Source organism: Leptopilina heterotoma, unplaced genomic scaffold, assembly GCF_015476425.1.
Source record: "Leptopilina heterotoma isolate Lh14 unplaced genomic scaffold, ASM1547642v1 Lhet_14, whole genome shotgun sequence".
NCBI lineage: Eukaryota > Metazoa > Arthropoda > Insecta > Hymenoptera > Figitidae > Leptopilina > Leptopilina heterotoma.
The window spans coordinates 1228047-1250851 of NW_025110859.1; the positions used below are offsets into that span (position 1 = coordinate 1228047).

The 22805-nt window shown below is 23.3% G+C and overlaps 1 protein-coding gene across 2 annotated transcripts; it reads left to right on the forward strand.

Annotated features, from left to right (window-relative positions):
- Nucleotides 1-1433: 1433 nt before the first annotated feature.
- On the forward strand, nt 1434-21133 carry LOC122497855. Of its 2 annotated transcripts, none has more exons than XM_043605210.1 (21): nt 1434-1570; nt 1773-2240; nt 2313-2638; nt 2721-2831; nt 5567-5721; nt 5834-6234; nt 6351-6528; nt 6665-6876; nt 10118-10305; nt 10396-10523; nt 10758-10883; nt 11036-11173; nt 11514-11637; nt 11998-12566; nt 12638-13114; nt 13194-13734; nt 16405-16769; nt 16880-17727; nt 17804-17937; nt 18017-18195; nt 20468-21133. In XM_043605210.1, the coding sequence occupies exons 2-21, from the start codon at nt 1780-1782 to the stop codon at nt 20717-20719; spliced, it is 5913 nt and encodes a 1970-aa protein (XP_043461145.1). In that variant the 5' UTR covers nt 1434-1570; nt 1773-1779; the 3' UTR covers nt 20720-21133. The 2 variants fall into 2 exon arrangements, with proteins under 2 accessions (XP_043461145.1, XP_043461144.1); XM_043605209.1 differs by having other exon boundaries at nt 1445-1634.
- Nucleotides 21134-22805: the final 1672 nt, after the last annotated feature.

Genomic DNA, 22805 nt, shown 5'->3' on the forward strand with positions numbered 1-22805 from the left:
CCGAATGGTTCATCTCGAGTGGGTAGTGGCCATTCGAGATGCAAAGTCGTATACGAAATGCTAGTAAAAAATAAGGTTGTGTGTCATCCTTGTAATAAACGTATATAATATAAATTAGTATTAGTGTGCATGAACCGCATGCTAAAGTAGAAAAAATATACAAAATAACCTAAATGTGTTGTTTAAGAATTAAAAGTAAACTTGTGAAATAAAAGTTTATGTAAATAATTTATAATATGCAAAATTTATAATGGATAAATTGCACATGTTTGTGTTATTTTTGTGAATGAATCATGTAAACAATATAAATTTTTTTAATTTTTTAATCTTCGTTTCATTTTTTCTGTCTGTTCACACTTTAAAGTTAGTTTTTGTGTATGCTTTTGTTTTTTTCTTTACAAAATATTGTTTTACAAATTGAAAGTATGCTCTTTTTTAAGATTTAAAATAAAATAAAATTTAAAATTATAAAAAATTTTGATTAACAAATAAATTTTCTTTTTGCAAAAATAGGAAATATATATATTTATTAATTAAAATTATGCATAATATAAAGGGATATATCCCTTTAATATGCATAATTTTAATTTTTCAATAACAATATTGTTCACAAACTGATTCTTTTCTTTAAAAAAAAAATATTACATATTCCAGTTTCTTAACATTTTTGTAAAAAATTCTCAATTTACAAATGCTAATATTAAAACTTTAATATAAAAAAAAATGTTGTTACATTTATTTACGAATTTCTTTAATTATAAAATTATTCGTAATAATATCAGTAACTTCTATTTAAATAAATATTTGATTGTTATTATTTTTCCATTATTTTATTACATTTAAAAATAATTTAATTTTTGTAATCATTTTGTAACGTACGTCTACAAAATTCAATGTATTTAGTGTTTTTAACTAAAATTCTTCTATAAATTCATTATTTTTAATAATTAATTAAATATTTATTGCCAAATATAACTAATTTCAAAAGAATTTGAATTATCAAAATTTTAAATTAAATTCATTCAAAATTAAAATTTTATAAAATTTCAAACTGAAACCGCTTAAAGTTAATTTGTTTATAAAAATTGTAAACGCAAAATTGAATTGATTTTGAAATATTTAAATGAACGGATAACTATTTGTATTTTTCTCATATGTCAAGTTCTCTTCCTCCTCAATTATGATTGGCAGATAAGTATTTGGAAACGACGGCAACAATGTATGAATGTCGCACACGGAAATTTTCGAACAACCTATCTCGAACGGTCATTGAGAATAGACTTTCAGAGTCGCATGCGACATTAACCATTCGACATTTTACGCATGCGAGAATTGTCGAATGCTTTCGAGAATACGGCCCCAGAGCTGCCAGGTACCCTCACCAAACGCAACTGCGCTTGCGCGACAAAAATGCTTCTATTTGTAGAATAAAACTTGTCCATCTAAACCCTGGCAGCTCTGGTCATACGTCACTTGATATTGTGATTTTGCATTGTTTTGCAGGTGTAAGATTATGGATTAAAATTGAAAGAAAATGATCAAAATCTAAATGTAAATTGTGGTATTAAAGGTGCATATAATTTTCTTTGATAATGTGTTCAATTGACACAATAAAATATTTGACAATTTTTAAGGTAACTTATAAAATTAAGGTGTTATATTTTTCTAGTATTTGAATTAACAAAAAGAGATTTAGATTTTATATATTTAAAGATTAAAGATTAATCTAAATAACAAAATTGAAATTTTTAATTTTGAATTAATAATTAAAGCTTCACAATGACGAATCCTGCTTTAAATGTTTTGTTAACCGGAGAACCAGAAGTAACCGCAGACAATGATAAGGTTATCAATTTGATTGAGGAAAATCTATTCAAATTACATTGTTTAATAAAAGCAAATGGAATTCACCTTTGCACAAGACATGAATATCAGGGTAAAGAATTACTTGCTTTTACAACTGGAAAAGTGAATTTGTGTCTCTATTATCTTTTTGACGTTTCTCAACCGCCAATTGTAAAAAATATACCCTGGTTTCTTTCGCCAAATAAAACAATATCGGCACTTTGTTTTGATCCATCGGGATATTGGCTCTTGGTGGCTAGTCAGGATGGTTCTCTGCATATTGTGGCTGCTGCAAGTTTAGTTGATTCAAAAAGAAAAACTAATCAACAAAAATGGAAAGAAGCTGATGACATTATATCTCTGTCGTCGTTAAATTCTCAGTCATGCTGCTCAAGGTTTGCACAAAATTTTATTTATTAATTTTATACCTGAAAAACAATTTTTATTTTATTTGATGTTTATAATAGACCAAGTTCGCTGATATGGTGGCAATGTATGGCAACTTCTTGCCAAACCGGAATCATTGGAACAGAACAAGGAGAAATATTGTTCATCGATTTAGATACAGGACAGCAAATCGGTTTAACACGAATCGATGATTATATTTCGAGTTTTCAAATTTGTCAGGACACTGAATTGGATACAATTAATCTCATTATAACTAGTCAATCAAAGAAACAGTGGCTACTTGTTTTGGAGCAACCTGCCAAGGGTTACATTTACACGCAAAGCAATGGATCGAGTGCAGCTTCTTCAGAAGATAACGAAAATACTTTCACTTCTACCATAAAAAGTAAAGAGTAATTTTTATCTTGCATTTTATTAATATTTCTAAATTTTTTAAAATTGCTAATTGTAATGAATTTATTTTACAGAATGGCAAAGTAAGTCTCGACTTAAGGGACTAAAGCAGCTTTCTTTCGATAATTTTAGTATTCTTAAAAAAAAGGCAACGAAAAATAAACATGGCAGTTCTCCGAATTCAGGTATGAAAAATAACAGTCTCAGGCTTCGCACTCATCTTCCAAAACCTACTATTCATTACTTTTTTACGTTATATACTACTATTTGGTTCCTTTTTTAGACTTCAGCCACTAAAAGCTACTATTTCTGTTTCGTATTTTTTTGAGAATTTCCACTACTCTAAATTCGCTAATAGTTGAAATCAAAAAATTATAGTAAAATTCTTAGAAACAATTCAAAAATATTTAGAATAGAGAAGGTAAAAAAATTATTATATATTCAACTTTTTGAACAAAGAATATAAATACCTAATAATTTTTTAAAAGAATTTTCACTTCTTTAAATTCGCTAATACTAGAAATCAAAAAACAATTCTTAAAAATTATATTCAAATTCTTTAAAAAGATTTAATTATACTTTCAAAAAATATTCGAATTTCAATTATTTGCAATATCGAGTATTTTCATGAAATTTCAAAAAAGAATTCAATTAATTTAAAATACCATTTTCAAAAAAATTTCGAAAAAATCAATTATTTAACAAAATTTTATACAATTTATTTTTCACAATAATTCAATTAATTTTACCAATAATAACATTTTTCATGAAAATTCAATTTTTAAAAAAAATTTTGATAAAATTCTAAGCATGAATTTAATTATTTTCATAAATAATAAAACTCATCGAAGAATTTCAATTATTTTTAATACCATTTTTATTTAATTAATCCAAAAATTCAGTTATTTTCTTGTGAAAATAATTATTATTATTTATATAGGAAGAAAAGTGATTCTTTTCGAGTTAAATAATTTCGATCGAGTGATAAATTTATACTTATATAAATTATTATTATTTATTTGTATAAAGTTTTCCACGAGAAGTCAATTATTTAAACTAATAAAATTTTCATAATATTTATTATATTTTGAGAAAATTATTTATTTAAAATAATATTCATAAAATTGTTATGAAAAATTCAATTACTTTCAAAAATAACAAAAATTTCCACAGAAATTCAATTCTTTTTAAACATTTTTAATAAACTTTTTCGCAATAATTTAATTATTTTCAAAAATAATAAAATTCTTCTCAGGAATTCAATTATTTTTGAAAATTATACTAAAATTCTTTGCAAGAATTTAATTATTTTCGAAAATAATCAAATTCTTCTCAGGAATTCAATTATTTTTGAAAATTATACTAAAATTCTTTGCAAGAATTCAATTATTTTCATAAATAATAAAATTCTTCAAAGGAATTCAATTATTTAAAAAAAATGTAATAAAAAGACCACACAGACATTCAATTACTGACAAAAATTTTAATAGAATTCTTTGTAAAATTTAATTATTTTTAAAAACTTTTTGCAATTTAATAATTTTTAATATCTACTATTTTCATAAAATTTCCAAGCAGAATTCAAGTAGGTACAATAATCATTTTATACTTAGTATAAAAATAATTACAAGTAAAAATAAAAATTAATTAAAATAAATTTGATCGAAATATGTATTAAAATATAATTCTATCATTTTTAAAATTGTTAATTTTATATAAAATGGTAAATAAAAAGTTGTCCGCGCCCGAATTGTTGCTGGTTCAATAATAGAATTCTTTGCTAGAATTCAATTGTTTTATAAATAATAAGAATTTCAGTTAAAATTCTAGATAATAATTGAATAGGCATTAGAAGCTTTATAGTGTGAATTTTTAGGAATAATTAAATTTCAGAAGATTTTTAAATTTAAAACTTTGAAAATTTTTGTAAAACTACATTGTAATTAAATTTTCATTTCAGAAAATTAGTGATTTATTATTTTCCTAAAATATGATTAGTTTCGAATAATTTTATTTAAAAATTTCAACAAAAAATGGCTAAATTTTTGAAGAATTACAGTTGTATATTTTAGAGATACTTAGTTAAATTTCAAAAAAGCTTTACATTGAAATCATTTAAAATATTTAAAAAAAAAAAATAAATAAATAAAAAAAAAAAAAAAAAAAAAAAAAAAAAAAATAAATAAATAAATAAATAAGAAAAAAAAAATAAAAATAAAAAAAATAAAATAAAAAAAAAAAAATAAAAAAAAAAAATAAAAAAAAAATAAATAAATAAGTATTTAAATATTTATTCAACTCAAATTTTTTAAATTTTGAATGTAATTTAATTCCAGAAATTGTGAGCAAAATTAGTCTTGAAAAATTGTAATTAAAATTTTTTGAAAACAGTTAAATTCCCGTAAATAATTTTAAAAAGATTAAATTAAATTTCTAATCATTTTGGAAATTTTGTCAAATTTAAATGAAATAAATTTTATATTTTTAAAGAATTTGATTTTTTTACTTTCAAGAAATATTTTTAAAGAATTTGATTTTTTTATTTTCAAAAAATATTTTTAAAAATTTTTATTTTTTTACTTTCAAAAAATATTTTTAAGTAAAATTGTATTTTTGACGAAATTTAAATTTAAATTTAGAAAATAAATGAATTTTTCAAAAATTTTGAATTGAAGTTATTAGCAGGATAAGAAAAGAAATAAATATTTTTTATGAAAGTTAGAAAAAAGTCAGGAAAATAAAATACAGAATCAAATTTTTCATGATTATTGTGAATTGTCTAAAACGAGTTTTTTTAGTCGTTAAAATTTAATTTTTTGACAACTACTTTTTTTAAAATTAATTATCGAGTGTGAAGCCTGCAGTCTAGAAGATAAAACAATTATATTATTGGTAAAGTTAATTAATAAATAATTTTTAGGAACAATCAGTGGTAATAATTATTCACAGTGTAATGGCTCTGAAAATTATACGAATCCTTTACCAGCGAGTAGCCTCGCTTTTTTAACTTTACATTACGCAGATCATGGACGTCGCTTATACAGTCGTTATTTTTCGCCTAAAAGTCTTTTAACAGTAAGAATATTATTTACCTCAGATCTTATTTATTTATTTATTACATGTTATAATTTTATTCATATTCTTAACAACAATTTTATTTGAAAATAAGTTGCCTTTATTTTCGTAGATTCACGAGAATAGTACATCGTTACTTCCTCTGTGTGCATATAAATTACCGGACAATAGTAAAGATGTTTTATTAACGCAACATTTATTTTATGTTATTGATCGACCATCGTCTCGATTGTCAATAATATCACGCTCTCTTTCACAAGATAAATTAAATGGAAATTCTCAATTTAATCGAGAATCAATAATTGCTCAATTTTCATTTGGAAAACGAAATGAAGTTATAAATGGTCTATTTGTAGCCAATAGTTGTGATAAAATTACACAAGAAAATTCTTTTCACAATAATGAAGAAATTTACACAATTCCTAAAATTATTAAGGACCTGAAAATTAAACTTGTTCCTGTAAATTCATGTATAATTGTTACAAATTGTGGAATTTATCGTGTCACTCTGAGGTATGCAATTAGTATTTTAATGTCTCAATTAAATATTTGTAATTTGCAATTAATATTTCATAATATTGGTCTCTATTGAAAATAATTTTAATTGAATTCTATGAAAAAAATTTTAGGTGCAGTTTGTTATCCATTTTTATGGATTTAATTATCAGTCGGGCGGAGTTGGACAAAGCGAAAAGATTGGCTAAAATATTTGGCTTGCACATTCGACAACTACTAGAATATGCTGGAGATATTCTTTTGGCAAATGATAAATTTTATCAAGCAACTAACATGTTTAAAGAAGCAAAGGTAAGTTTTAAACTAATTCGAAGACAATTAAGTATTCATTTGAAATTTATTTTAACTTAGTTTTGAAAAATGTTACTCTTTTTTCTTTTAAATTTTCCTTATTGAATTATAAATGTGTATTTTTTTATATCAATAGTGTCGACCTTCGAAGATTTTTGCAAAGCTCGCGTCAGTGGGATGTACAATGGAACTTTTGAATTGTCTCGTTCATTGTCTGGAACATCCTTCGCAATATAAATTGTCAATAGCAGAAAGAATGTCCTTGTCAAATCTAAGTATAATAGCTTTCACAGAATTATCCGTGAGAGCTACATCCCCAAGGGAGCAGACTATTTACAAGAAATTCACGTATGTCGATTTAATTTTCATTATTTCGGGATAATTTTGAAAATTCGTTCAGTCCAATTTACTAAATTTTTTTTGAATAATGTAGATTTCATATAAAATTAATTAGAAATTTAATAATTATCAAATTTTTATATAAAGGCTACATTAATAAGTAAATTAAATTCTTTAATTAATTTAATTTACAAAATTTTTTATTTTCAAATATAAATTTTTGAATAATTTCAGATTTAAACTTTAAAAAATTCAATTATTAACTAATCTACTAATTAATTATTCTTGTTTATTAATTTCAAAAATTTTAATAAAATTCTCAGGGTTGCCACGCAACCTGGAAACCTGGAAAACCTGGAAATGTCAGGGAATTTTATAAATCTTGAAAAAACCTGGAAAAGTCATGGAATTTTGATCAGAATCCTGGAAAATTGTTATTTTCTAAAGTTATTGTGTTTATTGTTGAAATCTAATTTTACTTAAATAATATTTCAAAATTAATTCAATTTTAAAAGAGTTATGTTTACAATTTTCATAAGCATAGATGAATTTCAAAAGATTTTAATTTTAAATTTTGTAAAATTTCAATTTTCAATCGTCTTAAAGAACGTAGATTTTTGAAAAATTTCAATTATTCCAATTCTTCTGAAATTGGTTAAATTTTTTAATATATATTTTTAATTGATTATTAAAAATAATGGATTTAAAGAATAATTTTAATTAAAAATATTCAATTATTTTCAAAAGCAGTAAAATTCTTCTTAGAAAATCAATTATTTCCAACAATTTTAATAAAATTCATGTCAAAATTTCAATTATTTTCAAAAACTTTCCTCAATTCAATGATTTTTAATAAATCTACTACTTTAATAAAATTTTCCAAAAGAATTCAATTATTTAAAAAAAATTTTTAAATTCTACGCAAACATTTCATTAGTTTCATAAATAATAAAACTCATCTCAGACTTTCAATTATTTTTAATACAATTTTAATGAAATTTCTCGAAAAATGAAATTATTCTTAAAATTGTTATTAAAATTCATCAAAGAAATTCAATTATTAAAAAGACATTTTAATAAAGTTTATCTCAAGGATTCAATTATTTTCAAAAGTAATATAATTCTTCGCAAAAATTTAACTGTGTTTACAATTTACAAAAATTCTCGTCAAAATTTCAATAATCTTTATACATTTTTCTCCGAAATTCAAATATTTTCAAAAATTTTAATAAAATTCTTGGCAAAATTTCAATTATTTTCAAAAACTCAATTATAAAAAAAAGTTTTAAAAACTCTTTTCTCTTTGGAGAAATTCAATTATTTTTAATCAAATTTTAATCAAATTTCCGAAAAATAAAATTATTCTTAAAAATTTTATTAAAATTTGTCCAGAGAATTCAATTATTTAAAAATTTGTTTGATAAAATTCTTTATGAAAATTCAATTTTAAGAAACATTCAATTATTTAATAAAATATTTATTTACAAAGAATTTTATCATTTTTGAAAATAATTGAATTCTTGCTGAGAATTTTATCAATTTTGAAAATAATTGAATTCATGCGAAGAATTTTGTCATTTTAAAAATAATTGAATTATTTCGAAGGATTTCATTTATATTTTTGAGAATAATTGAATTCCTGAGAATGATTTTATTATCCATAAAAATAATTAAATTCTTGACAAGATTTTGAAGGAAATTTAGAATTAATTTTTCTCAAAAAGTTTAATGAAATTTTTTTTAAAATTATTTGAAGTTTTTAATTTCTAATTTATTTAATTGAAGAATGTCAAAATAATCGAAATTTTAGGTAAAATTAAATTATAAACAAATGGATTTAAAAATTCTTAAAGAAGAACTTTTTCAAAAATTATTTTAAAAAATTGATTTAAAGAAGAATTTTAGTTTAAAATTCTAGAAATGAAGAATTGAATTGAAATGAAAATAATTTTGAAGAAATTACAGTAATAATATTTTTATAATATAAAATAATGATAGTATCAAGTTTTAATGATTATAAAATATGAAGAAAGCCGAGTCGAAGACTCGGAGTGATCGATATCTTCATGTTTTATAATAATATTCTTATATATGTTATTGAATTTAAAATTTTTGAAAATCTTAATTTCTGTAAAAAAATAATAATGATTAAATATTCATTTAAAAACGAAGTTATTGATGTTTTCGAGTAATTTTACAATTTATTGAAGAAATTCGTAAATAAATGTAATAGAACAGGAAAAAAGTCGTTTTGTCTGAAAATCAGGGAGTTTGGTAAAATTAAGAATAAAATTAAAATTAAAATTTTTTAAAATATAAATGTAGTTTTAAAAACCTGGAAAAATTCCTTTTTTTAACCTGGAAAACCTGGAAATGTCAGGGAATTTGAAATCAGGAAAAGCGTGGCAACCCTGAATTCTTCACAAGAATTCAATTATATTTATAAATACCTAGTAAAATTTTTTTTCAAAAATTGATTTTATTCAAAATAATTTCACGAAAGAATTCCATTTTTTTCTTAATTTGATATAAATAATTCAATAGAATTCAATTATTTTCGAAAATTTTAATAAATTCTTCTAAACAATTCAATTATATTTATAAATAGTAAAATTCTTTGCAAAAAGTAAATTATTTTTAATACAATTTTAATAACATTTCATGAAAGAATTCAATTCTTTTTTAATTTTTAGTAATATTTTTTGAAGAAATTCAATTATTTTCTAAAATTTTATTAAATGCTTCGAAACAATTCAATTATATTTATAAATAGTAAAACTAAAGAATTCAATTTTTTTCTTAATTCGTTATAAAATTTTTCAAAAGAATTCAATTATTTTCTAAAATTTTAATAAAATTCAATACTTAAATGTTTAATTTCAATTATTAACAAACACGATTATTTTAAAAACTTGAATGAAATTGTTCATAAAATTCCATTATTGTCAAAAATTTTGATTTGAAATTATTAAACACACTCCATTATTTAAAAAAATTCAAAGAAATTCTCCAAAAAGAATTTAATTTGAATTTTAAAAAATTTTAACAAAATTCTTCGCGAGAATTTAATTATTTTCCTAAATAATAAAATTCTTCGAAGGAATTCTATTAATATCAAATTTTTTGATAAAATTCTTTACAGCAGTTCGATGATTTTCAATACAATAATTATAAAATATTGTAAATATTTAAAAAGAAAAAGAAAAAATTATAAAAGTTAATTAGTCTTAATTAATATTTATTTTTCTAGAGAGTTTTTATCGGCAAATCTGTTTTATGATGAACTCGTGGCCGTCAGTATAATCGGTCAAGCGCACTTGTGGAATATTTTACATCATTTAGTAATTAAAAGAGGCCTTTTTGCTCAAGTATTAGACATACTTATGAAGACTTTACCTCTGTTTTTTAACTTTAAAAACTCCCATCTTAATACTAATAGTAAGTATTTGTTATTATTTAAGAAAAGGAAATTTTTTTTAATGGGAAAATCATCAAAAACTTAGTTTTAATGATTAATTTTTATTGCAGATGATTTACTAGTTACTATAAGTGAACCAATCTTAATTCGTGGAATGATAGGAAATCTCAGTATTGCTAAAAGCCACATGTCTTTTGTTCTTGCCAATCTTTCTTCTCTACAAGAGTTTGTTTTGCAGGTAAATTCGTCGAAAATTAAGAAACAACAAAATTAAAAAAAAAAAATTGAATAATTCTTAAATTAATTTAATATTAATTTTTTAACTTCATAATTCATTTGTAAATGTTTTAGTTTCAAATTTAATTTAATGTTTTTTGCATTCAAAATTGTTGAAATTGATTTAATTTGATATTTTTTTGAAATAATCACACAAATTTCTTGCTTTAAACTTTCTTGTGAATTCCTGTTGCAGAGATTAATTTTGTTATACGATCCAACAAATCCTGTTTTGAGGCCTTTAATGGCTCAGTGTAAATCACAAAGAAGAAGTGATTCACGAAATTCACTTACTAATTCTTTAGAATCAATAGACCTACAGGTAAATAATAAACCGTTTTAATATTAATAAACTTAAATTATTATAAATTTATTTATAAAATTAAATAACATTTAAGTTACTATTAATTAAATATTAATATATTCGTTACCAAAGAAGAATAATTATTATAAAAAATAAATTTCAATTTCTAGGAGGAAATGTTTAGCTTGGCGGAAAAAATAGTGGAAATGTTTTTAATGATTTTACTTGTACTTATTCAGAAAACAACACCCGTTTTAAATCATAATTCAGACTTGATGAAGATGATCTCATTGTCGCAAATAAAACTGGTGAATTTCTATTATTAAATTACTTTTCTTTTCAATAAAAATATATTTAGTATTAATTGAATATTTATCGCCCGGTGATACTTTAATTGTATCATTTATAAAATCGATTACTCTGAATCAGACAAAGAAAAAAAAATAAATAACAAATATTTTTACTTGCCGTTGAAACTACTTTTTTTCTCTATTTAATAGAAAGCGGTAATTACGGTCAATTATAATTATTTATTATTAAAAATATATTTAATTTAATTAAAATAAATGAATATTTAATTCATTCATTTGAATACTTATGAATATTTTTAAAATGAACAAATTAATAACATAACAATTCAATTTTCAGTATAAAAAAGATGCGACGAATTTACAGTATAAACGAAGATTTATGAGTTGTGGTTTTTCGCATGTCACTCTCCTCAGGAATAAAATTATCTACAATTGGGGTAGCACCATCTCTGGAAGTCTCGGTAAAATTAAGTTTCTAATACTTTTCTCGTATAACTAATGAATAATTCTTATTCATAATTAGAATATTCTAAATTAAAATTAAAAACCGAAAATTTTGTAATAAAATCCGAAAAATTTGAAATTAGATTCTTACGTCTCGATTATTATGACTTTTTTTTCACTATTTTCAAAAAATACGACTTTTTCGACTTATTTTCAAAAATTGCATCTTTTTGACATTTCTTACAAATATTGCAACAAAATAAAATATTTTTTACCACGCAGGCATGAATTTTGCTATTATCTTTAGAAATAATAATAATAATAATAATAATAATAATAATAATAATAATAATAGTAATAATCGATTTTATTTTCAGGCACTGGTCCAGTATCGGGGTCTGTGTATGAAACACCCCAAGAAATAATAATATTCCGTCGAATGGGAATTGAAGTGATTAGCGTGTCAAGTGGACATAGTCATACATTGGCATTGACAAATAATGGAATTTATGCATGGGGTGGAAATCAGTATGGACAAGTTGGTCTCGATTATCTCTCGCAATGTCCCAGTCCACAATTAATTTCATCCCTTTCTGACGAGACAATTGTTGACGCCGTGGCAGGTCAATATCATTCCATTGCCTTGACATCCGATGGACGAGTTTTCACTTGGGGTTGGGGAGTTCATGGTCAATTGGGCCATGGTAGCATTGAAAATATTTTCATTCCAACTGTGATTACATCATTACTTGGTATTTCAATAAAACACATTACGGCTGGACATGCGCACACAATGATTCTTTCGTCGGAAAATATTGTTTATGTTTTCGGTTGTAATAATGTTGGACAATTGGGAACGGCAAATACAAAAAAATATCTTATTCCCACTGCTGTTCAATTGTTGTCAGAGAAAATATCATTGATTGCTACTAAATATTTTCATAATGTAAGTTGAATGTAAACTTCTTTGGTAAAACTAATTTCTAAATCGTGAAATTAACAATTTTTGTGTTTCAGCTTGCTGTCACGAGTTCGAATAAATTGTACGTATGGGGAATAAGTCCGCGAGAATTGCAAATGCAAAAATTACGTGCTTCGGATTTGGAGTCAACTGAGAAGAAGCAAAATTGTTTATCGCCGTCTTCCTCAGAGAACGTTAATGACGATAGTCAGTTGAGAAAAAATTGTGCCAAAACGGAGGATATTTCTAATTTACTTGTCGAACCAAATGATTCTGCACAAAATTGCACAAGTCAAAAGAACGATCGTATTTCTCATTCATCCTTTTGTAATGGGGATTCACACAAAATTAAAGATAATAATAAAGCATTTGTAGAAAACCATTTTTGCACATCGAATCAAAAGGTGACGAAAAATAGTGAAAAATTAACGAAAGAAGAACAGGGCAAGCGTTCGAAAAATTACAAATTTGCTCGATCTTATTGGATGCCAACTCTCGTTGATACGAGTTTGGTGAAAGGAAAAATTATCCAAGTAGGATTTTTAAATAAATTTTCTAATTTTTTCTTTGATTGATTATTTTGTGCATTACCAAATTTTCTTTTCATTTCAGGTATCAACTGGTTGGAATCATTCGGCACTGATAACAAAAGATGGAACAGTGTACATTTGGGGTAAAAATACGAGTGGACAATTGGGCAATAATAATCATTTTGATATTTTTCGACCCACGCCATTAATTTACAATCCTGTTTTATCATTTTCTCAAGTACCCTCGAAAAGCGCTGGTCGCATGTCGAATGACGAAGGGGATAGTTTATTAAAAAATGGCACAACATCAAATTATCGGGGGAATTGTTTAAAGGAAAATTTCGACAATGATGATAAAGATATTGACAATAAACGACTTGAAAGAGATGAAATTAACGGTGACAATGACGAGGACTATGTTAATAATGTTAATAATAATGATGATGATAACGACAGTGCTTCCGATAATGATGATGATGAAATTAGAAATAGTTCAAATTACCACAATGATTTTAATGAAAAAGATGTTGATGATTTTGAAAATTGTATCAACTCAAATAATTCAGTAATGAAAGCCATTGAAATTTCTTGTGGAAACAATTATACTGCTGCAGTACAACAAGGTTTGTTCGTAAAATTATTCTTAAATTTAATTTTTAGAAGAATTCTCTCAATTTGTGAATTATGTCAATATTACCATCGAAAATTCGAATATAATTGAATATAATTCAAAATTATTATTAACTAGCAAATGCTATGCTCGCGAAACGTGATATTCAATTTATTATTATTATGCAAATTACAAAATTTTTTATTTTCAAATATGAATTTTTGAATAATTTCAGATTCAAACTTTAAAAACATTTAATTACTAACTAATTTACTAATTAATTATTCATGTTTATTAATTTCAAAAATTTTAATAAAATTCTTCGCAAAAATTCAATTCTTTTCATAAATGATAACATTCTTCATAAGAATTGAATTATTTTTATAAATATGTGACTGTCCACGAGAAAACAGGGCTTAGGTCCAAAAAATCAATTTTGATTTTTTTATGGTAATCGACAGATTTTATGTTGCTTTTTCAAATGCAAAAGTCAAAAGTTAAAAATATCAATTACTTTCGACAATATATCGTTTTAAAGATGGGTATGTTAAGCGTAGTTAACCTCAATCGTTGACTCTCCACGATAAAACACGGCTTAGGTCGAAAAAATCAATTTGAGTTTTTTATGGTAATCGACAGATTTTATGTTGCTTTTTCAAATGCAAAAGTCAGAAGTTAAAAATATCAATTACTTTCGACAATATATCGTTTTAAAGATGGGTATGTCAAGCGTAGTTAACTTCAATCGTAGTACTTCAATCGCTCGCCCTGTGAAATTCACGTTTGGGAGCTAAGCCTTGTTTTCTCGTGGACAGTCACATATAGTACCTATAATTTTATACAATAACACAATTATTTTTAAACAAAATTTTAATAACATTTCATGAACTAATACAATTATTTTCTAAAATTTTAATAAATTCTTCGAAACAATTCAATTATTTTTTTTAATAGTAAATCTTTGCAAAAAAATTCAATTATTTTCAAAAAATTCAATTATTTTCTAAAATTTTATTAAATCCTTCAAAACAATTCAATTATATTTATAAATAGTAAAATTGTTTGCAAAAATTCCATTATTATATTTCACGGAAAAAGTCAATTTTTTTCTTACTTCGTTATAAAAAATTTCAATAGAATTCAATTATTTTCTAAAACTTTAATAAATTCTTCGAAAAAATTCAATTCTATTTCTAAATAGTAAAATTCTTTGCAAAAACTCAATTATTTTTAATACAATTTTAATAAAATTTCATGAAAGCAGTCAAATTTTTTTTTACTTTTAATAATATTTTTCGAAAAAATTCAATTATTTTCTAAAATTTTAATAAATTCTTTGCAAAAATTCAATTATTTTTTATACAATTTTAATAACATTTAATGAAAGAATTCAATTCTTTTTTAATTTTTAGTAATATTTTTTGAAGAAATTCAATTATTTTCTAAAATTTTATTAAATGCTTCGAAACAATTCAATTATATTTATAAATAGTAAAAATCTTTGCGAAAATTCAATTATATATTTTACGAAAGAATTCAATTTTTATCTTATTTCGTTATAAGCAATTTCAATAGAATTCAATTATTTTCTAAACTTTGAATAAATTCTTCGAAAAAATTCAATTCTATTTCTAAATAGTAAAATTCCTTGCAAAAATTCAATTATTTTTAATAATATTTTAATAAAATTTCATGAAAGCAGTCATTTTTTTTTTAATTTTAATAATATTTTTCGAAAAAATTCAATCATTTTCTAAAATTTTAATAAATTCTTTAAAAAAATTCAATTATTTTTAATTTAATTTTAATAACATTTCATGAAAGAATTAATTTTTTTTAAAAATTTTTAATAATATTTTTCGAAACAATTCAATTATTTTCTAAAATTTTATTAAATCCTTCGAAACAATTCAACTATATTTATAAATAGTAAAATTCTTAGCAAAAATTTAATTATTTTTAAAGAATTTTAACGAAAGAATTCAATTTTTGATCTTAATTTGTTATAAAAAATTTCAATCGAATTCAATTATTTTCTAAAATTTTAATAAATTCTTCGAAAAAATTCAATTCTATTTCTAATAGTAAAATTCTTTGCAAAAATTCAATTATTTTTAATACAATTTTAATAAAATTTCATGAAAGCAGTCAATTTTTTTTTAATTTTAATAATATTTTTCGAAAAAAATTAAATAATTTTCTAAAATTTTAATAAATTCTTTAAAAAAATTCAATTATTTTTAATACAATTTTAATAACATTTCATGAAAGAATTTTTTTTTTTTTTAATTTTTACTAATATTTTTCGAAAAAATTCAATTATTTTCTAAAGTTTTAATCAATCCTTTGAAACAATTGAATTATAGTATTATAAATAGTAAAATTCTTTTCAAAAATTCAATTATTTTCAAAAAAAATTTCACGAATGAATTCAATTTATAATTTTCAATTATTTTTTTTATATAAACTTGAAACTGCGAACAGATTACCGGAATACGACGATTATTAATATAGATAGAAGATAGATTATTATAAAATTATTACTTTTAATTATATTCGATCCGAATAGAAGAAATTGAAAAAAATTCTTCTTTGATAATTTAAATGATTTAATTCACAATACAACGAATAGAATTTTTGAAGGTAATATATTAACATACAATTTTTGTTGTTTCCTGTTTAGGGGGAGCTATTTTGGCTTGGGGTAGAATAGGAATTTCAACGTCGAAGCCACCGACTCTGATCCAAATGCGAAAACGATCAGATAAACAAAACTGTGATAATGTTGAAGAGACTTCAGTAACACTTAAATATTTATTAAATACATTTGGATCGCAAAAAAATGAAGGCGTTGTATGTATAAGTAATCCTAGTCAAGTACCTAACATTCCAGCACCAGTTATTTCTTATCAAAGTTATGACATTATTCCACTCGTTGGATTTATGCCGACATTTGATTTAGTTGAAGAGTTTCCGAGAGAACGAATTCTCCATTTTACATTGGAGCAATTTACTGGATTTTATGATGTACATAAAATTATGAAAAAGGTCAGTGAACGCACAATATTATTTATTCTTCAGGTCTCATGTTTTTTTTATTAAACAAATTTTTTCTTAATTTTTGTTGTCAAATTAATTAAAATTGTTTTTGTTTGCAGTGTATAGCCCTTGGTAATCATCAAGCTTGCTCTAAATTAGCATTGTTAGAGCACAATTTCTCCGAATCGTTGATGTATCAATTGAAATCGATAACTGATCTTGAATTGGAAAATGAAATCAAAGAAATGAATGATATCGCAGAGTCACCACAGAAGCAATTTAATTCTCTTGATTTAAAAGACCAGAAAAATGAGAACAAAACAGTAATCGAAGATCGAGATGATAAAGAAATGAAAAAAGTGGAGAAGAACAAATTTTCCGATTTTTGTGATAAAAATGAAGAAAATCGATTTATTGGCAAATCATTAACACTCGATAATATAAATTATAATTCATTGTCATTGTTCAATGATAATATTCAAAAAGATCTTGTCAATAGTTACGAGGAAAGTGTCAATAAGTCACGAATTAAAATGCCAACCAGTAAATCGATGGATACACTTTCATCGATGGAAAATGAATTGTATACATTTAATTGTCAAGGCGGATCGGAGGAAATGTACGGACAAGTCGAGGAAGATAATAATATATCAGAACACTTGACAATGACGAACACAATCGATGACGAATTAGCGAGTGACAATTCTTCCGAGAAAATGAAAATGAATGATTTCATTTTTGACGATATGGATAATTATCCTGAATCAAGTGGCATAAAGAAAGCAATGAATATCGTTGAATTTTATATTAATGAAACGGAAAATTTTAATTACACAATTGTGCGTGAAGTTTTATTAAAAGCCATTAATATTTGGCTTGACCTTCGTCTTCCTCTTCGATATCTTGAACAAGTCTTCCTTCAAAATTTAGATAAAGTCTTTTATCCATTGGGATTGATTCTCTTTTGGTAAATATTTTTTTATAATTAGATATTAATCAATGATTTTGGAAAATATATTTTTCAAATTGCTTGTTTTTTTCAGCAAAAATAATTTAAGTGACGATGCAAATAATGATGAGAAGGATCATGATAAAAGTGTAACAAATGCAATTAATTCCTTGTCTACAAAATTAAAATTAAACATTTGTTCTACTCTTATGCGACATATTAATCAAGGTAAATTTTTGAAACAAAAAATTATTTCATTTATTTTTGCTTTTGTTGTATGTATCTTCATTGTTGAATTGCTTGACAGGCAAAACAACTCCAGAGTTTGTGGAACTTTTATCTCAATTAATTGCCAAATGTTTTGGACCACCATTGACTGGTTATCCAGGATCAAGTGAAAATCACACAATGGACCAGATGTTAGAAGGAATGAAGTCTACATTATCGTCAAAACAAAGCGATCCTAGACCTTTTATCCACATTAAGGTATTTTATTATTTTGAAATAAAATAAAAACTAAAAGTAACTATTATAATGAATTCAGGCCTTGGATCGACTTCTTGGCGTAAAAAAATCGCTTTACTTAATTAAAATTACAAAAAAGGGGAACAGTTCGTTAATTTTATTAGTTGTCACGAATATTTTATTTTTTCTTTTCCCGATTTTACACAGACTTCTGAATTTGATTATTCAAAACTTCAATAATTCTGTTAAATAAATATTTAAATACTTATTATTTATCTTTCTCCAAGAATGACAATTTTTTCAATTTCTAAATTTCAACTTTCTGGAAAATTATTTCTAAAAATTGTAACTTCTGTAACTCTTTCAAAATTTTATTACTTTCTAGAATTTTTAATTAAACTTTTTCTGGAAATGAATTATTTTTAATAATTTTCCATAAGTTCTTCGAGAATTCAATTATTTAAATAAAAAAGTCCATTTTTTTATAATCTTTGGTAACTGTAATTTTTCATTTTTCTTAAAAAAAAGTTATTAAGAAGAATTATTGACAATTTATGTAACCGAAAATATTCAAAATAATTGATTTTAAAAAAATTATGATATTATAATTCTTAGCATTAGTGTTTTAAAAATACACTCCAACGCCGGTTTAGCCGACTGTCTGGGTGAGTCGTAAATCACAACCCAAAATTTATTAAAAATTATTTTCAAATAGTACCTAAAATCTTTGCAAAAATGCAATTATTTTCAAACAATTTCACGAAAGAATGCAATTTTTTTCTTAGTTCGTTATAAAAAATTTCAATAGAATTCAATTATTTTCTAAAATTTTAATAAATTCTTTGCAAAAATTCTATTATATTTATAAATAGTAAAATTCTTTGCAAAAATTCAATTATTTTTAATACAATTTTAATAAAATTTCATGAAAGAATTTAATTTTTGAAAAAATCCAATTGTGTTCTAAATTTTTAATGAATCCTTCGAAACAATTCAATTATATTTATAAATGAAATTCTTAGCAAAAATTTAATTATTTTTAAAGAATTTTGACGAAAGAATTCAATTTTTTTAATTCGTTATAAAATTTTTCAAAAGAATTTAAAATTTTTAAAAATTAAAATTTTTGATTAAAATTGTTAAAGAAACTCCATTATTAAAAAAAAATTAAAAGACATTCTTCAAAAATAATTTAATTCGAATTTTCATAAATTTTAACAAAATTCTACACGAAAATTCAATTATTTTCCTAAATAATAAAATTCTTCGAAGGAATAAAATTCTATTATTATCAAATTTTTTTGATAAAATTCTTTGCTATAATTCGATAATTTTCAATACATTAATTTAAAAATTGAAAATATTCAAAAATATTTAAAAGAAAATTTACAAATAATTGAAATTTAGTAAAATTTTTTGGAAATAATTGAACTTTTAAAAAGAATTTTTGAAAAATATTAAAAAATAATCAAGTTTTTGAAAAATTTAAATTAAAATTAAAAAAAAAAACATGAATTTTTGAAAAATTAAAAAAAGTGATTACTTTTTTAAAGAACCTGAATTAAAAATTTCGAAAATGATTGATTTCTCAACAATTTTAATAATTCTAAATATTTTTCATAAAATTGAAAAATAATTATTTCTTGCAGAATTTGGAATTTTTTGAAATAATTAAAAATAATAAATAATAATAATTGCAAATATTGCAAACAATTGAAGTTAAAAAAATTATAATGGAAACTTTTTAAGCACTACTTTAAAAAAAAATATTTAATAATAATTACAAATAAAAAATTATAGAATTTTACATTTTCAAATCTTCATTTGAAGATTATATATTAAAATTTTTGAAAATTCAATTACTTTTTCGAAAGTTGCAATTAAAATTCTACAAAATTTGCTTTTCATTAATAATTATAATAACATACTTAGAAAAATCTATTATTTTCCATAAAATTTTTAAAAATTTCAATTATTTAAAAACTAATTATGCACTTAAAAAATTTAATATCTTAAAAAAATGGTTCAAAAATTATTTTTGAAGGATTTGACTTTAGTTATTTTTTACACTATATTAATCGAAATAAGTTGCAATTAACCAAAATAAGTTAGTACTTTCTGACAATATTTGGAAGAATAGTCGAAAGTTTCATTTTTTGAAAATAGTCGGAAAATGTCGAAAAAGTAATACTCCGAGGCCTGCAAATTGGTAAAAATAAATAAATTGATAATAAACTAAAAAATAAATAAAAAAGTTCATTAATTAAGAAATTAATTTAATTTTCTGTTTTAGGATCCAGACAAAGTGTCTCATTTATTAGAAATGGAGAAAGACACAATGGTTTTTACCTGTGGACATTATTATCCAATTTCATCGTCAGAATTTGTGCCACGTTTGGAAACGGAATTATTGGTATCTCATCTTCCTTGTACAGCGGAAGTTTTGGGAAGAGTGTTTCAGCAAAAAGGACAGTTAGAAACCCTTTGTCCTCAGTGCATACCACGTGCTCTTCAAACAGTCATTAATAACTCAACTAATAGATAAGAAATTAACTTGTGCTCCTTCCCTCTTAACCCCTTCACAGTGTTTGACGTCTATAGAGGCAAAAATAATTCGTGCCCCCAGTGTGTATGACCGCTATAGCGGCATCGAAAAAAAAGATATATAAAAGTTAACGAATCTTGCTAAAAATGTCTACTCGGGGGTTTTCGGGGTCGCTGAATCCAAATCTGTTATTGAAAATTTTAAATTCAAAATGGCGGCTTCAAAATGGCGACCAAATTTTTTTTTAAGTTTACGAATTTGGCTGAAAATGCTCATTCGGGGGTTTTGGAGGTCTCTAAATCCAAATATTTAGTCAAAAATTTAAAATTCAAAATGGCGGCTCCAAAATGGCGACCAAAAAAATTTAACAGTTTACGGATTTGACTAAAAATGTTTACTTGAGGGTTTTTGGGGTCGCTGAATTCGAATATTTGGTTAAAATTTTTAAATTCAAAATGGCGGCTTCAAAATGGCGACCAAATTTTTTTTAAAGTTTACTAATTTGGTTGAAATTGCTCATTCGGGGGTTTTTGAGGTCTCTAAATCCAAATATTTAATCAAAAATTCAAAATTCAAAATGGCGGCTCAAAAATGGCGACCAAAAAAATTTAAAGTTCTCAAATTAGTTCTTAAAACTTAAAGCAGAGGAATTAATATGTCCGATGTTTTAAAACATTGTGAAATACTCAAAATCGATCTATATTAAAAAATTTAATAATAGTAATTAAATTAAATACTTCGTGACTCCGGATTTGACTTAGAGCGGTGTTTTAAATAGTTTGTGTAAATATATATAAATATAAAAATATAATATATGTAAAATATATTATACATATATAAAAATATAAACCCCAAAAGACTCAAATAACTATTTATAACCACATTCGTAAACTTTTAAATTTTTAGTTGACATCTTGAAGTCGCCATTTCGAATTATAAAATTTTAACCAAATATTCTAATTCAGTGTCTCCAAAAACCCCCAAATGCTCATTTTTAGCTAAATCCGAAAACTTAAAAATTTTTTCGGTCGACATTTTGAAGCCGCCATTTTGAATTTTAAAATTTTAACCAGATATTCGAAATCAGCGACCCCAAAAACCCCCCAAGTGAGCATTTTTAGTCAAATACGGAAACTTTTAAATTTTTAAGCCGCCATTTTGGAGCCGCCATTTTGAATTTTTTCATTTTGATCAAATATTCGGATTCAGCGACCCCGAAAACATAAAATATAATAATACCAACTACCAAGTAATTAAAAAAAAAATTTTTTTTTGCACATTTGTGGCACGAAAAGCTTATTTTGACTACACTGCTAAGGGGTTAAGTACACACCAAATAATTTGGACTTCCAAAGTTTTTTATTACATGACATTATTTATTACCAAGTATTATATTAAACATCAGACTACTATATAGTATATATATAGTTTATATTTCATATATACAAAAAGTTATGTTTTCATCAAATTTTTCATATTATATATCCTATATATAAATAATCTGACGTCATGAAAATTATTATATAGTTATACTTAATGTATAATTTCGATGATTTTAAAAATATATATTACAGTTTTTTAAATAATTTCATTGAATTAACTATAATAATCTACGTATTTCATTCTTTCATTCTGTCTGTCCACAATTTAAAGTTTTTTTTTGTGCATGCTTTTATTTTTTTTTCTTTAAAAATTTTTTTTTGACAAATTGAAAATAGGTATTTTTTTATGATTAATAATAAAATAATATTTGAAATTAAAAAATTAAAAAAAATTATTGTTTAATTTTTGGCATTTTTTTAGGACAATATAACATTTAATTAACGTTTCGAAACCGGTACCGGTTTCCTCATCAGAATTTATTTAATCTATAAAATAACAATACACTTATTCTTAATTTATTAATTTATATACTTGTTCTTAATTTGTTAACTTTAAGTTTTTTTAAAAGAAAATTACAATTTTTATTTTAAATATTTACATAACAACTATTCTGACAACTTTAATTCAAAACGTTAATTAAATGTTATATGTTATATGTTATATATCTATCCCTATTAATATAAAATCATATCGCCGCCGCCGC